We start from the raw sequence: 17,960 nt of genomic DNA on the forward strand, positions 1-17,960 counted from the left end.
CTTTTCTTAGATTTTTTTTTTTTTTTTTTATAATAATATGAAATCTAATTGAACTTTGATATTCTTGGTGCTAAGCTAATTTATATATATATTATATCTAAAAGCTGAAGCGTAGTATTTATTGTTATTGTACTTCTATTGAGTCATATCATCAATCTATTTTCAATATTTTCTCTCTTTTTAAAATTTTTTTTTCTCTTTATTAGTTTGCTATTTTATAATTACACATTTTTCAACATTTACTTACTTTTACTTTTTTATTTTCTCACTACTCTATACCTTAACCTTACAATTTCTCCATCCTTGCATCTTCCTTTTATTTTGACTCTTCTTTTCCCATTTTTTTACTATAAAAATTTGTTATCTTCTCTTCCATTCAATCTATATTTTGCTCACACAAAAAGGTAAATACTCTCTCTCTCTCTCTCTTTACACACACACATATATATAGGCCAAAATGGCAAAATACCCATTTCTCACAAACTTTCCAGCAAAATGTCTCATGTTTGAAACTATTTAGGGATATGTTCATGTTTTGAAACTCGATTTTTGGACAATCAAGGTATAGAGAAATGAAACTTAAAAAAGAAAAAAAAAATTGTGGAACTCGGGTTCCAATCAAAGAACTCGAGTTCCACAGTTTTTTTTTTTAAAGTTCCATTTCGCTATAACTCGATTGTTGGACAATCGAGTTTTACATTAAAACTCGATTTTCTAAAAATTGAATTTCAAAACAGAGGCATATTCCTAAATAGTTTCAGACATGGGGCATTTTGTTGGAAAGTTTGTGAGAAAAGGGGTAAAACCCCATTTTGGCATATATATATATTCTTTCTTTTGGTGGATGCTTAATTCTTTAGATTGATAAATTTTTATGTTTAACTCTGCTTTAGGTTGATATGATTTGGATATATTTAATCTTTTATTTTTAATTTTTTTTTCTTTGTTGGTTACATGTTATCCTATGAACTTATAGAATGATATTCTATTACATAGCATGACTTGGATAATTTGGTATTGACAACTATATATTTTCTTTTGAATATTCATTTACTCATCTTCTTTTATATAATTTTGTTATTTGGATAATTTTCTCTCTCTCTCTCTCTCTCTCTCTCTCTCTATTATTAATTCCTTGGTGGTGTGTTTTTTGAGTTATTTATCACATGCATTCTCTATCCCTCTTATAGTTTTGGCTTGAGTTTATTTTAGATATTTTAGAAGTAAAATGATTATGTATTTGAATGTCTCTATAAATTTTTTGAGTAATATCAATTGTAAATTTGTGATGAGGTTTGGTTATCATGATAATATTCTTAAGAGAATGAGAAATTCAAATAATTAATTTTGAACTTAAAATTTTTAGCTGTAGAAAAAAAACCATAGTACACTATACAAAATTTTGAATAATATACATCACTTGAAAAAAGAATAGTTTTTCTATCTTTTATCTCAAAAAAAAAAAAAAAAAAAAAATATATATATATATATATATATATATATATATATATATATATATATATATTGCAATAATATCAATCAAATGCACCTAAGTTTTTTTCAAAAAAAAAAAACTCAAAATAATAGAATGATATATTTGTAGGGATAGAGAGATGAAAAATAATTTCAAAAATAATTTCACCAGTACTTTTTAGAGAATAAATATATATCACATTATAAAATAGTTGTATATTCTAACATGTAGCGTGGGTTTGCGACCAGGGCCGGCCCAAGGCCTAAGCAAGTTAGGCCTAGGCCTATAGCCCCACCCAAAAAAAAAAAAAAAAAATTCCCCTTAGGGAGAAAGGCCTCACTTTCAATGATCACTTCCAATGATTAAAAGCCCAAATTTTTATAAAATTATATATATTTTTTAAAGGTTGTGCATTTTTTATTATTATTGATGTTAAAGATACTACAAATTTTACTATTGACCTACAAATTGCCATGTTACTAATCACAAAAAAGTGATTTAAACATTCATTAGTTAGATTGATGAATTTCATCAATAAGAGTTAATGTCACATCATATTGTGAACATTTTATAATCCTTTAAGCACATTTTCCTTTTTATTTCTAATAAGACTCTCAATGTACGAAACCAATAGAACCCAAACTCAATTGAAATTCTAAAATGTTTCAAAAAAATGTTGCAAATGTGTTAAATTATCAATTATAGGTTAATCTCCCCTAATAGTTTGAGACTTTAATTTTTGTAAATTGATATTCTACAAAGCTAAACACCAAATAATATCTATCACCCCCTCTTAAAAACAAGATATACAATTAAAAATTAGATTTTAACTTTACTTAACTATGTATCCTTGTATATCTAATAGATAAAGTATTTTATTTTAATCGTAATATATTTTTATTTATTTTTATTAATATTTATGGTTCAATTATGATATTCAATTCTCTGTATGAAATTAACATTAGTTTAATTGGTATTATTCATCAAATTATGTATTTAATTTATTAAAGTAACTTAGATTTGATTAGTATTAAGAACTTTGTTTAATTAATATTTATATATTAAAATTTTTGCATAAATTTTTTGCCTTAATCCCCCAAATAATGTTGACCCGCCCCTGTCTGCGACTAGTGTTATATTAATTGTAGGTCAATTCACAATTATCATGATCGGTAGATTTTCATTTCACACGAATGTCCTAGCACATTTATTCTACTTTTTCTATAATGGGCCTTTGCCAATCCTGTCCCCATCCCAGGGAAGCGCCCAGTAGCAACCTGGCATCCTTACTAGGTGGAAAATATAAGAAAATGGTTGAAATACTTATTGCCAATGTAACCTCAGCAATATTGTTGTTTTACAGCTGAATCCAGTCTCCAATAAGCACATGTTTCCTCACTTATCCCTCCCTCAACCGGTTCTTCTTTATTATTGGTTTTATCATTCCATAGTTGTTAGTACACACCCCAAGAATTGGAGAGAACCACAATAGAATGTCGTTTTAGTCTTGTTGACCAGCTCTACTCTATAAAAATTGCTGTTCCTAGTTGACAAGGGTATTTTTAGACCTACAAAGTTGTCAACACGAAGCATAAGTGAACGGACCAAATGTTTGATTGTTTAGCCTAACAAGCCCACCTTGCAATACAGTAGATAGTCTTATTAGGCTGACGACATGACAGGACTGACGAATATATTTTCGTGAGCAGATAGATCCAGAGGAAGTGAACCTAAGATGGACCTCTATATGGACGGACCCAACAAAGTGGACGGGCCTCAGGCGGACGGACCCAATAAAGGGGGACACACGGTACTCATGTGGCTCCCAAGTGGCTGGAAATGCTCATCAAGAATCCTGATATGAAAAAACTTAGCACCCTACACCCAACCATAATTGAGGGTCATCTACAAGGAAGACTATCCCAAAAAATCCGAAAATTTGATGGAGAGTTCTCCCCATAAGGAAAGGCTTTCCTCTTCAAGAAATTAAGGTCAAATCTACACCACTATATAACCCTTAAAACCCTCTCTCACAAAGGTACACAATTTCTCTAAAGCTCATATTTTCTAGTATTGTTGGAGCTCTCTTCTGACTTAACCTTCGGAGGGTCATTGACCGATACCCCACCGATGCCCTTTGATTGATTCTTCTCTTTTGTTTTTCAGGTGCACCCATTGACACATATGGACGATCAACTCACTGACAATTTTTTGTGCATCATCACTAGTCCTAATGTATGCAGTCAAATGTTCCTTCTACTAATGCTAGTAGCCAGTAGTTTTTCATTTCATGCGAAGTTCTAAAAGACAATAGATTTCACCAAATATTTTACTCAACCTTATTGTTTTGTTAATCTTTATGTTGTTTCATCCACATTCGATTTTATACCACAATTGAATAAAAGATGGTTCATGGTGCTATGATTCTTGTTGCTCTGTAGAATATAATTGGTTCTGACTTTGCCTATTCTGGCTTTGATGCAGGGTCCTAACCATTTTGAAATTGAACTGCCAGAGCAAGTACTGTGCTATTGGAGAACAAACAAGGTTGATTTGTTGATCATGGTCAAATAACAACACTTGTGACCTTGGATGAAGATTGATTTGGATGGTGAGATGAGGGGTGCCATGTAAAGGATACGGAAACTGAACACCTTTCTGTACACATTGAACTCCCAGCTAATTGCCATATGTAGAAGTAAAGAAAATACAAAATAACATATAAATGTTCTGTTCTTTTGCATTCAATAAAAAATTATGACAACATCAAGATGCTTGTACAACTATACGTGTGTTATATATGGCGAAGCTATGACCTTGGGCCTTCGTTTGTCTTGGTTACACCTATGAAAATTTATAACCTGTTTTTACATTTCTCACCTCAACAAGGATACAATTAAATTTTATCAATCAAATACCGAGGGAGATAAAAGGAAGAAGAAAAGGCTCAAGAAGCAAAAGAATAAACTATCAGGGGGGAAAAATCCCAAATTGAAAACATGCTTACTAGAAACTAGCATAGTAGAAGGAGATAGAAATTACAAATTAGATCTTCAAGTTTGATCCTGAAGCATAGGAATAAACTCCAACATAGCAAAGACAGAATGTGAAATACACAAACAAGGACCTAATATCTTATGGCCTCAACATAAGATATTAAATCAAAGCAGGTGACATGCAACATCCAAGAGGAAGGAACCAAATGCCACACCACCCAAATTGTATCATTGAGAATTTTGAAATGATTCCTGAACAAGTTCCCATATCATTTGAAGAAACATAATCAACAACAAAGATTATACTTCCAGACAAAAGTGAACTAATATCTATCCAAAAATTTAAAGACAGAGCACCGAGTTCCCAGACACTAGTAAACTAATTCATTAACAAGGTTAAACTTGTAAACAAAAAATAACAATAGGAGCCATCAGTAGAATCATCCTCAAAAGTCAATAAAAGTTGCTCCACCTTTGACACAATAAGAAACAAAAATTTTACAATCGAAGAGAAGCATAAGCCATGGGCTTGGGAAGCTAAAAATTGGAAATCTTAAAGAAGTTGAGTCCACACTGTGATAGCTAGACTCACTTCCGCATGAACAACCTTAGTCAAATGCAATTTTACAAATTTGAGAGCTCTTTGGGAACTCCCTTAATCTCTTCAAATCACGATGCTTCTCCTTTGTGCCTAGTTGACTGCCAACAACGATAGTCAAGGTCTTTAACACACTTGCTGCCTTCAAGATTTGTTTATCAAGTTTCATCTCTTCATTAAGCCCCCGAAATCCTTCATAATGACAGGTGGTAAAGTATGGTGATTTATATTCAGGAAGACGCAATGCCTCATCCAAGTAACCTATAGGTGTAAAATAATTACCCTGTTTAAATTCAAAGGAAAGTATTTGATGAAACACAAGTTTGTCAGTTGTAATGAGGTCGTCTAGACGAAACCAGATGTCTGCTTGTGTCGCGATGGAAGAAGCTATTCTCTGAAAAGGTCACCGGTGTGGTGCCTGCCACAACGCCTTCGATGTCAAAGTCAGTATAAGAGAGTTTTTAATAATAGAAAATAAGAATGATTAGGTATCTCTTGTAAAATGTGTCCCTACCTCTTATTGGCAATGTGAAGGCTTTATATATGTTGCTCTGGATTCTAGCTGTTGAGGTTGATATTGTGATGTTAATGCTTTTTTTGGTAACGCTTCTTGCTGAGTAATGGGGTTTTAATATGCCTTTAACTGTTTGTCCAGCTGATTCTGTAACCGTCTGGGGTATTATTGGTGGCATTGAATGATCTTGATATCCTCATCGGTGACGTGGATACTTACTTAGGCTCGTCTCAGAGAGCGGTCTCGTCTGTCCTATTGAACTCGTCAGTAGTTAATTTCGTCAGTCCCATCAGATGCCTTAGTCTCGTCGGTAGTTGATTTCGTCAGTCCCATTAGTATTTGTAGCTTTGGAGCCTGACAAAGCGAGAGTTGTACCACATGCCATGTATACCGTTTAGGCGAATACAAACTATACAACTTCAAGGAAGACAAATTATGAAAAATTGGAACATCATCATTAGAAGCATGGTAGAGGATCTACACGACAACATAACAATCACAAGTTTCAAAAAGTTAGAACTCACAACAATATTATTAAGTAGTAGTATTTAACAATTTAATTAATGATAGTGAGTTAGAGAGTGATCAAAAACAAAATGTGCCCTTACCTCTGCCGTTTCTATGCTCAATTCCATGGATATAGCGTTATAGAGCTGTCCCATGAAGTCCCATATCCTCTTTGCATAATCTTTAGTAGTCAATACTCGATGTTTCTCAACTTGAAGGAACGATTTAACCAAGTTGGGGAGGCTTTCCAACACAATATTCTCGTCCAATACACCTTTGAAATGAAAGTACTCGAGAGCTGGGGTGTTTATTAGGAGTTTGTACTGAGCATAACTTGACAACCTTGTGTTTATGGTGAATTTTTTCAGGGTAGGTACGAGTACAAGGATATTGAATTTACCTGCATTCTTGTTTGTACGTTTGAAAACATCACGATGCATAGTGAGGGTCAAATCTTGGAGGACAGGGCAGGCAGCGAGGAGTGTGGGGAGAGAGTCGTTGTTTGCATAGCTAACCCATTTAAGTAGCAGAATCCTAAGACTTGGGAACCTAAAAGCAGACGCAGGAGGGTTGAGAAGAAGCTTATTACCATCCAATTTGAGAACCACTAATGTTGAACAAAAGAAGAGACTAGGAGGCAACTCCATAAGTTGGCCACAAGAAAATATGTGGACATCGAGTTCTTGCAGGCGGCCATGCAGAATGGCATGTTGGACCCATTTGTGGACGTAGAATGGTTCACACTTTCTGCACCAATTGATGCGCAACTTGAGTAAGGGAATGGCTTTACTGGTGTGAAGAGTGAAGATGTTGGACACTGCATCCACAAAGCTAAAAGTTTTTTCATTGTTAAAAAGTTGTCTGTGGTCCAAATCAAGGATAGGTACGAGAGTCCAGAGACGACTCCATCTGCTGGATAGAATGGTTGTGGCGACAGCAGCTCGGGTTGGGAGTAAAGAGAGTATGTGGGTGAGGAGACAGTCTCGCAGACTGCTGATTATGTCAGTATCAGAAGGAGAAGAAGAAGAAGAAGAAGAAGATAGGAAACTTCTCTCTGCTCTTTCAATTATTCTCACCCTCCTTTTCCTTTCCTCTTCCTCCGATTCTGTCTCTCCTCATCTGTCTCTCCCTCTCCCCTTCCTTCTCTATTGTTTCTCTCGTTTGCTCCTTCATATGCTTTCAATCTAGGTCTGAACTATGATTCAGTGTGCATTTGCTTCGTGGAGTTTATGCTTATTTGAGGAAGTCAACCAATTTTTTTTAAAATAAGTGTTTGTTCTTATCAACTTATTTGGATAAACTAATTACAATAAGAACTGTTCATATCAACTTCTTCTTCTTCTTCTTCTTTTAGCCTACGTTTGTGAGTAAATTTTTTTTAAATTTTTTTTGGGGATAAACATGCATCCTACATGGCTATTCTATCTTTTTCATAATGATAAAGTAACCCAAAAAAAGAAGAAGCTAATATGTATCAACGTAAACTGAAAAAACTTAAACTAATTTATATGCTTATGGTTTGAGAATCATGGTACATATATCTTCCATGAGAACTGATAGATTAATTTTAACAAAAAAAAATTCTCTTTTGTATTAATGGTCTCATCTCAGCAAGAATACAAAAGATTTTATCGATCGGATATTTGGGGAGGGAAAAAAAAAACGAAGGAGAAGAAGCTCCTGGAAAACAAGAAATCAGCAAGCACATTCTATATCAGGAGAAGAAATAATAAATTGAAGACATGCTAACTAAAAACTTGCAAAATTATATTGAAGGAGATGGTATATACAAATTAAATCTTAAAGCATATTGCCCCTGAAGCATAGGAATACATTCCAATATAGCAAAGACAGAAAATGAAATGCACAAACATGGACCTAATTACATATTCATATGGCCTCACCACAAGATATTAAATCAAAGCAGGTGACATGCAATATTGAAGAGGAATGAAGTAATTGCCACATCATCTAAATCGTATAATTGAGAATGTTGAAATGATTTGTGAAGAAGTTCCCCATATCATTTGAAGAAACAAAATCTACAACAAAGATTGTAGTAATAAAATGTATGGAGAAGCCAGAGCACCAAGTCTCCAGACATAAGTGAACTAAGACATGAATAAGGTAAAATCTGAAAACAAGATAACAATAGAAGCCATCAGTATAAGCATCCTCAAAAGCCCACAAAATATGCTCCAACTTTGACACCACTTTTACAATCAAAGAGAAGCATATGCCATGGGCTTAGAAAGCTAATTTTTCCCACCAAATCACTCAAGCTGAAACCAATTAAAGAAATAAAGATTGAAATATTAACAAAAGAATCCCCCTCTACCACCCTCAACAAAGATTGAAATATAAATAAACGAATCCCCCTCTACCACCCTCAACAACCCTCGGAGCAAAATTGAGTCCGCACCACGACAATTTTACAAGCAGGAAATTTTGTTATGGTGGATTAGCTTTTGTAACTCCGCCAGTTTTTCAGCACTTAAAACCCAGTCTTCTGAGCAAGTACATTCAGTTACAATTTTACTTAATTCTGGATTGCAAAGTGGATCCACCTTCTTGGTGTCACCCCATAGGCTTTACTTTGAAATTTCTCAGGCCCCCAACTGCCAAAATTGTAGAGTAAGCATGAATGACTGAGCATATTTTATAATTCTGTAGACACCAACCAAATAGCCACACCCCCTTTTTTGTGCGGAATCATCAAACTTTATTTCATTCTGAGAAGAAGAAAGTGGGAAAAAAAATACTATAAGCTAACAACATATTTGCCTTAAAAAATGCACTAAATTCACCATGTATATCAGCAACTCCATTTAATGTGTGATCATTGACCACACATAACACAGAGATTAGCCATACAATCCCTCTTTAGGAATTCTGGTAATGGTTCTAGCAAAATTATTTTTGTTTTCTAAGTGCCTTTCTTATTAGATTTATCTTCTTCATCAGCAGGTTCAAGTTAATTCTTCCGAATTTTCAAGTTCATCACTAGCAACAAGAAGGCTTTCCATTGGTTTAACAAGTAAATCTGCAAAGTCTATAGGCAAATCAACATTTTCTAATACTCTCATACCATCATTTTCTAGAAATCTGCTGTACCATAATCCAATACATCACTAAGCTGGAAAATATGAAATGATTCAAGAAGTTCTCCATACCACTCAAAGAAACATAATCTGCAACAAAGACTGAATTGATAAAATTAATAGAGAAGCCAGGGACCAAGTCTCTAGACACAAGTGAACTGATACATGAACAGGGTAAAAACTGTAAACAAGATAACAATAGAAGCCATCAGTAGAAGCATCTTCAAAAGCCCACAAAATTTGCTCCACCTTTGACACCACTTTTACAATCAAAGAGAAGCATATGCGAAGGGCTTAGGAAGCTAATTTTTCCCACTAAATTGCTCAAGCTGAAATTAACTACAGAAATAAAGATTGATATCTTAACAAAACAAGCTCCCTCTACCACCTTTAACAAACCTCAGTGCAAAATTGAGTCTGCACCATGGCGGCTGGCCTCACTTCTATAAGCTGCACGGGGCCTCCATATTACATAACATGTTTGTGTATATAGCAAGCACTATATATTTATGCTTTTTTTCGGTTTTCAAAAGAAAGATACAAGCACAGAGAATTTAAACATTAAACAACTATTCCAATCTTGAATCCATTGAAGTTTCAAAAGAAAGATGCAAAGACCAATGGTCATTCCCATAAAGCTATTGCCTCTCACAAATTAAGAAAGAGAACTTAAAAATCAACTTGTCCTTCGTCAAATTCAAATTGACAAGTAGGATACCTCCTTTGAAGCTTTCTTAATTTCTTGCAAGCACAAAGCTTTATCTCTGAGTCTAGACGACTTTCAAAAGTGATTTTCATTGTCTTTAATATATTTGCTTCCTTCAAGACTTTTCGAACAAGTTCCATCTCAACTTCATGCCCTGAAAATCCTTTATAATAACAGACCATAAGACGTGATGACAAACATTCAGGAGTATAAAGCCACTTCTCCAAACGATCTTCCAAGCAATTTTCAGGTGAATCATCATTATAGGAACTTGGTGTCAATTCAAAGACAAGTGTTCATAGCTTTGGAGCCTGACAAAGTGAGAGCTGTACTGCAGGCCACATATAATAACAAGACCTAATACAACCACCAAACGTCAAGGAAGTCAAATTATTAAACTCTGGATGATCATTGATAGAACCATAGCAGAGGATCCGCATGACCACATAACAATCACAAGTGGCACAAAGTCACAACCCACTCACAAAAACATTATTAAGTAGCATTGCGCAATTTAATTGATGATAAGAGAATTAGAGCATGAAAAACATAACACGTCCGTACCTCTGCAGCTTCTATGCTGAATTCCGTGGATTCATCATTAAAGAGTGATCCCATGAACTCCTATATCCTCTTTACATAATCTCGAGTACTCGCATCGTCTTCTATCTCCTTAAATTTAAGACCTGATTTAATCAAGATGGGGAGGTTTTCCAACACAACGTCCTTGGCCAAGAGACCACTGAAATAAAACTGCTCAAGAGCCGGTGTGTTTAATCGGAGTATGTAATGGTGGAGGAATGTGTAGCACCAATCTTCGAGAAGCCAATATAAATATAATTTTTTCAGCGCAGGTATGAGGACAATGATTTTGAGCATGCCTGTATTTGCTTCCAAATAGAAGAAATTTGTATCAGACACTGTGAGGTTCAACTCTTGAAGGACCAGGCAGGCAGCAAGGAGTGTGGGGAGAGTCGCAGTTTTCATATGTAATTCGACTCCCAATTGCCATAATCCAGAGAGTTGGGAAACTGGAATCAGAAGGAGGATCGCGATGAATGACACCTTCTTATTTGACAACCACTAATGTTGTAGAAAAGAAGAGACTAGGATGCACCTTCAAAGGAGGGGGGATATTTTCATAGCAGCAGTGTGAGGAGGAGGCATATCGTAAGTTATGATAGGTTTGAAAGAATGATGCAAACTAGCATCTCGAGTTTCAAAAACTCGATTTCAATCTAAAACTCGAGCGGTAAAGACTCGATTTCCACTTGGTGAGTTGGCGGTATAATGCCACATAGATCTCGAGTCTCTAAGACTCGATTTTGTACTTGAAGAACAGAAACGATCTAAACAAGAACAGAGGAACAGAGACGATTTGAATTTGAAGAGGCATGATCTGATCTGAAGAGGAAGAACGAAGTGAGACGATCTAATCTGAAGAGGAAGAACGAAAAGACGATTTGAAGAGGCACAATCTGGTCTACAAATCTGCTGTCGAAGGACGAAGAAGAACGAAAAAATAAAACAAAAGGAAGAAGAAGGAGAAGAAACCCAGCAGATAAAGAAACCCAGAGAGGAAGAACAGAGATGAAGATGTTGAATAAATCAGTAGTAGCACGTTAGAATGTGCTGATTTGGGTTGTCCTAGTCTTTAGGAATTCAGTAGTTTGTTTTTATTTGTTGCCTAGTTTGTAGGAGTTGTTTAGCATGATGTTAGTGGTGCCTATTTTTGTGTTTGTAACCGTTTGTTTTCAGCCTATATTATGGCCATTTACTTATCAATAAAGTGGTAGAGTTTCAGTACAACTTAGTTTCCTCTGTTTTTAGTTTATCGTTTTCTTCTTCTATTTCATATCAGTCTTCTTCCATTTTATATTAGTGGTATCAGAGCTTGGTTAGAGTTCCACAATGGCTTCTGAAAATTTTGTGCAGCCAGCCATTCCACGCTTTGATGGTCACTATGACCATTGGAGCATGCTCATGGAGAATTTCTTGAGGTCCAAAGAATATTGGACAGTTGTTGTTTCTGGAGTAGCAGAACCAGCAGAAGGTGTTGTGTTGACAGATGCACAGAAGGTGGAGCTTGAAGGGAAGAAGTTGAAGGATCTCAAAGCAAAGAATTACCTCTTCCAAGAAATCGATCGTTCCATCCTAGAAACCATCCTTTGTAAAGAAACTTCCAAGCAGATTTGGGACTCTATGAAGAAGTATGAGGGAACAGCAAAGGCGAAGAGGGCACAACTTCAAGCACTTCAAGGCGATTTCGAAACTTTACACATGAAGTCTGGAGAATCGGTGTCAGATTACTTCTCCAGGACAATGTCAATCGCAAATAAGATGAGAATCCATGGCGACAAAATGGCAGATGCTACTATCATTGAGAAGATTCTTCGTTCGATGACAACAAAATTCAACTATGTTGTTTGTTCGATTGAGGAATCTAAAGACACTGACAGAATGTCCATTGATGAATTGCAGAGTTCTTTGTTAGTTCATGAGCAGAAAATGAATCGACAAGACAAGGAGGAGCAAGCATTACAAGCCTTGGCATCAAAAGGAGGTCAAGAACGAGGAAGAGGCAGAGGCAGAGGCGGCAATGATGGTTGATACTCAAATCAGAAATCTGAAGATTCTGATTCTCAAGGGAGAGGAAAAGGTCATGACAACAACAACAATCATTCAACGCTTTCCAAGTCAAAGTTAGCAGACAAATCAAGAGTTGAATGTTACAGGTGTCACAAGTTTGGCCACTACAAGTCAGAGTGCCGTACTAATCTAAGGAGGGATGGTGGAAAGCAGTCCAATTTTGCTGAGAAGGAAGAAGAAGTGTCTTTGTTGATGGCTTGTCACGGCAGGAGGAAACCCACAAAAAATTCTTGTGGTACTTAGACACTGGTTGCAGCAACCATATGAGTGGAGAGAAGTCTGTATTCTCTGAATTGGATGAAGCTTTTTGTGATGTTGTGAAGTTCGGAGATGGCTCTACAGTTTCTGTTATGGGAAAGGGAAAGGTAGCAATTCAAACCAACAGAAATTTTATTCAAACTATTTCTAACGTTCTTTTTGTTCCAGATTTGAGAACCAATTTACTTAGTGTTGGTCAACTACAAGAAAAGGGATATGGAATCTCTATCAAAAATGGAGTCTGCAGAATTGAAGATGAAAAGTTGGGCTTGATAGCTCAAGTCAACATGACAGCCAACAGAATGTTTCCATTGTATATCCATGACACCGCTCACTCATGTCTTTTTGCAAGATTGGGAGAGAAGGAATGGCTATGGCATTTTCGCTATGGGCATCTTAGCTTTGGCGGATTGAAAACTTTACAACAAAAGAATATGGTGGCTGGTCTTCCCCAAATTACAGCTCCTTTTGAAATTTGTGAAGAATGTGTTGTTAGCAAACAGCACTGTAATCAATTCCCACAAGGGAAATCATGGAGGGCGAAGGCTGCACTGGAGCTTGTTCATTCCGATATTTGCGGGCCAATAACTCCATGTTCTAATGGAGGTAAGAGATATATACTTACATTCATTGATGATTTTAGTCACAAGAGCTGGGTTTATTTTTTGCAAGAGAAGTCTGAAGCCTTTCTAGCCTTTAAAAGCTATAAAGCACTAGTTGAAAAAGAAGTTGGCAGTTCCATAAAAATTCTTTGCACAGATCGTGGTGGAGAATATGACTCACATGAATTTGCAAGTTTCTGTGAGACTCATGGAATAAAGAGGCAGCTTACAGCAGCTTATACGCCCCAACAAAATGGCGTTTGTGAAAGGAAGAATCGCACTATTCTAAATATGGTGCGAAGTCTTTTAATAAGGAGTTGTATTCCAAAGAGTTTTTGGCCAGAAGCAGTTAATTGGAGTATTCATATATTGAATAGAAGTCCCACACTTGCTGTTAAAAATAAGACACCAGAGGAAGCATGGAGTGGACGAAAACCAGCTGTTGATCACTTTAGAATTTTTGGATGTGTTGCATATGCCCATATTCCAGATCAGAAGAGAAAGAAGTTGGATGACAAGGGAGAAAAATGTATTTTTCTTGGTGTTAGTGATCAATCAAAAGCTTATAAGCTTTACAATCCTAACACTAAGAAAATACTTATCAGTCGAGACGTTGTTTTTGATGAAGATCAAATCTGGAAATGGAGTAAAAATGTAGTTGGAGAGCATATTCCAACTAGTTTTGATGGAGAAGATCGTGATGAAGTAAACCAGCCGCAGCAGCACCTTGTTCCAGCAATTGATGCATTTGAGAATCCACAAAATGAAACTCGTATTGCCTCTGAAGTCACTCCAACAGCACCAGAAGCAGCAGCTGAACCACGTTCTCAACGTGTACGAAGAAGACCAACATGGATGTATGATTATGAGGTAACTGGAATTGATCAATCTGAAGACCCACTCACTCACTTTACTCTGTTTTCAGATTGTGATCCTATCAGTTTTGAAGTGGCTGTCAAAGAACCAAAATGGGGAAAGGCTATGGATGCTGAAATTACAGCCATTGAAAGAAATGATACATGGGAGCTATGTGACCTTCCAAAAGGGCAGAAGACAATTGGCGTAAAGTGGGTTTACAAGACAAAGTTGAAGGAGAATGGTGAGGTTGACAAGCACAAGGCACGCTTGGTAGCTAAGGGCTACAAGCAGGAGTTTGGTGTTGATTATAAAGAAGTCTTTGCTCCGGTTGCAAGGCATGATACAATCAGATTGGTGATTGCTATGGCAGCTCAAAACTCATGGCCTATCTTCCAATTGGACGTGAAATCAGCATTCCTTCATGGAGATTTGAAAGAAGAGGTATTTATTAATCAACCCCCTGGTTATGTAAAACTTGGCAATGAGCATAAAGTGTATAAGTTAAAGAAAGCTCTATATGGATTAAAACAAGCTCCACGGGCTTGGTATAATCGTATAGAAACTTATTTTTTGAAGGAAGGATTTCAAAAATGTCCTTATGAACACACACTTTTCATAAAAGTTGATGATGGAGGGAAAATGCTCATTGTTTGCTTATATGTAGATGATCTAATCTATACTGGAAGTAATACAGCCATATTTGAAAGCTTTAAGAAATCCATGATGGCTGAATTTGAAATGACTGATCTTGGAATGATGCATTACTTTCTTGGCATAGAAGTGTTGCAGTCCTCTACTGGAATTTTTATTTCTCAAAAGAAGTATGTGGGAGAAATCTTGGGCAAGTTTCAGATGAAGGATTGTAATCCTGTAAATACTCCATCTGAGTTTGGTATGAAGCTAAACAAGGATGATGGAGGAAAGAAGGTTGATGACACTCTTTACAAACAAATAGTGGGAAGTTTAATGTATTTGACAGCAACAAGACCTAATATAATGCATCTTTGTAAGTGTGATTAGCGGTACATGGAATGTCCTACGAGATTCATCTCTTGCAAAAAGAATTCTTAGGTACTTGAAAGGTACTAAGTAGTTTGGGTCGTTCTTCAAAAAGGGAGAAAAATCGAGATTTGTTTGGCTTTACGGATAGTGATTATGCGGGAGATTCGTATGATCAAAAAGTACATGCAGGTATGTTTTCATGTTGGGAATAGGAGCTGTTTCATGGTCATCAAAGAAGCAGCCAATAGTCACATTGTCAACCACTGAAGCTGAATTTGTTGCAGCAACAGCTTGTGCTTGTCAAGCTATTTGGCTGAAGAAGATTCTTGAAGAGCTGAAGTTCAAAGAAGATGGGCCTACTCTTATTTACTGTGACAACAGTTCAGCAATAAAGCTCTCAAAGAATCCTGTTCTACATGGTCGAAGCAAGCATATAGATGTGAAGTATCATTTCTTGAGGGATCTCACAAATGATGGAGTTATTAATCTAGTTTACTGCAGAAGTGAAGATCAGATTGCTGATATTCTAACAAAGCCTCTCAAATTTCCTGCATTTCAGAAGCTCAGGGAGCTACTTGGTGTTTGTTGTTCAAAGGACTTTATCTGAGGGATGGCACTTCAAAGTTTGAGTCTTATTGAACTGATGTTATATGTGGAACATCAATTTAAGGGAGGGATTGTTGAATAAATATGTAGCAGCATGTTAGAATGTGCTGATTTGGGTTGTCCTAGTCTTTAGGAATTCAGTCGTTTGTTTTTATTTGTTGCCTAGTTTGTAGGAGCTGTTTAGCATGATGTTAGTGGTGCCTATTTTTGTGTTTGTAACCATTTTTTTTCAGCCTATATTATGGCCATTTACTTATCAATAAAGTGGTAGAGTTTCAGTACAACTTAGTTTCCTCTGTTTTTAGTTTATCATTTTCTTCTTTTATTTCATATCAGTCTTCTTCCATTTTATATCAGAAGAAAGGTAAAACTCGAGTCTTAAATACTTCCACGTGGATTTTTCGTCCACGTCGGCTCCCACCGCTTGCAAATCGAGACTTATAAACTCGAGTTTTATCTTGAAACTCGAGTTTTAGAAATATTTTTCATCGTTGTTTTAAAACCTAACAACTAACTAAATTTTTTAATATTTAATGTTATTTGAAAAAAAAAAATCGAAAAAAGGGGGATTAGGATTAGTAGTATATATGCAGAGATGGAGCTCTTGGAGCACGCGGCCAGGGAGAACGGTATGTTGGATCAATGTGTCGACATAGGATGAGTCACAATCGGAGGTCCAATGGAGGTGAAACTTGCGTAAAGGAATGGCGGCGTTGCGAAGAGTGCAGATGCTGGACAATGTATCTAGAAAGTTTACATTTCTAGAAATTTCGAACTGGTTCAAGTCCAGAACTGGGTCGAGTTTCCAGACAGTCCTCCACCTGCTCGATAAAATGCTTGTGAGGACGGCGTCTCGGGTTGGGAGAAAGGAGAGGATGTGGGTGAGGAGACAGTCCGGTAGACTGCTAATAAAGTCAATTTTCCTCTCTGCTCTCACGTTTCTCTGCTGCTGCAGCCTCAGAACATCTCTCTTTTCTGCTCTCTCTACTCTCTCAATTCTCTGCCTCTCTCTCCTCTCCTCTTCTTCCTTCGACTCCATTTCTCTCCGATTCCGATTCCGATTCAAACCCCCTTTATTATTATTATTCAGTGAGCTGCTCAGACTCTGTTTCCTTCAATTTTGGGGATATGTAGATTTGGTTAAATTAATACAACAAACAAGGAAATGCGAGGCCGAACAATGGCGTGCAAAAGAAACGACGTCGTTCATAATATCTGTTATTTTCAAACTGTAATGTTAAAAAAAAAAAAAAATTATGTAAATCTTATTTTATATTATTTTATCTTTTTACGGAACTCAATCAGTTTTTTTTTTTTTTTGAGAAAAGGGAACTCAATCAGTTGAGTTGATAAAAGCTTCTTGATTAGTTATTACGTACTGTATTAATGGATTTATTAATCCAAAGAAAAATATTTATTTGGTAAATTGATATGGTATAGTTTTACCTTTTCTTTTGATGTTGGTTGCCATTATTTTTTTTTTTAATTATAAAATTACTATTGTGATCAATAAACATTTTTTCTATATTTACTTTATTATTTTTATGGATTGTTTGATACTTTGGGACTTTGTTTTACTATTTTGTCAAACAAAATCTATAAAAATTGTGGTTTGTATATTTATTTGTATTAAATATTTGGATTGTACTATGTTTTATTGCTTGGTAAAGAACTTCCCTTGTGTTATTACTTAGGGTCATGCTAACGAGTGCTCTTAGGGCATTAGTTAACAATCCATTTTAGAAAAGTTTTTACATCATTTTTATGGAAAATGAAAAAAGCTGTTAAAACATTAATTGTTTTTCTTTCTTTCCCTATAATAACGTTCTTTAAATAGATTATTAAACAATACCCTAAGGGAATTTGTTAGCATTTCCCTATTACTTATTCCTAGCGTTTAACCCGCGTAATGCAATGCACATTATCATTTTATGAATTTGAAGACAATTAACTTGATAGAACAATACATTAAAATACACTCAGCATGTTATATTTGTGGGTATGCTGTCTATAATTAGAATGAAATCATAAAGAACTTAGTAATACGTTCATACTTAGATAGTTAGATCAAGTAAATGCAGTAAAAAGT

The 17,960-nt window shown here is 35.7% G+C and overlaps 1 protein-coding gene and 1 pseudogene across 1 annotated transcript; both read right to left on the bottom strand.

The window, feature by feature from the left end:
• Positions 1 to 5,078: 5,078 nt before the first annotated feature.
• Positions 5,079 to 7,262, bottom strand: LOC142634128 (putative FBD-associated F-box protein At5g56560). Its single transcript, XM_075808408.1, has 4 exons — positions 7,166 to 7,262; positions 6,191 to 6,906; positions 5,958 to 6,059; positions 5,079 to 5,351 (listed from the first exon to the last, which is right to left on the bottom strand). Exons 1-4 carry the CDS (start codon positions 7,260 to 7,262, stop codon positions 5,079 to 5,081), a joined length of 1,188 nt encoding a protein of 395 aa, XP_075664523.1.
• A 2,564-nt stretch (positions 7,263 to 9,826) lies between these two features.
• On the bottom strand, positions 9,827 to 16,910 carry LOC142642366 (F-box/LRR-repeat protein At4g14103-like; annotated as a pseudogene).
• Positions 16,911 to 17,960: the final 1,050 nt, after the last annotated feature.

The sequence above is a fragment of the Castanea sativa genome, chromosome 1 (assembly GCF_040712315.1).
Source record: "Castanea sativa cultivar Marrone di Chiusa Pesio chromosome 1, ASM4071231v1".
In the NCBI taxonomy this organism is placed as follows: domain Eukaryota; kingdom Viridiplantae; phylum Streptophyta; class Magnoliopsida; order Fagales; family Fagaceae; genus Castanea; species Castanea sativa.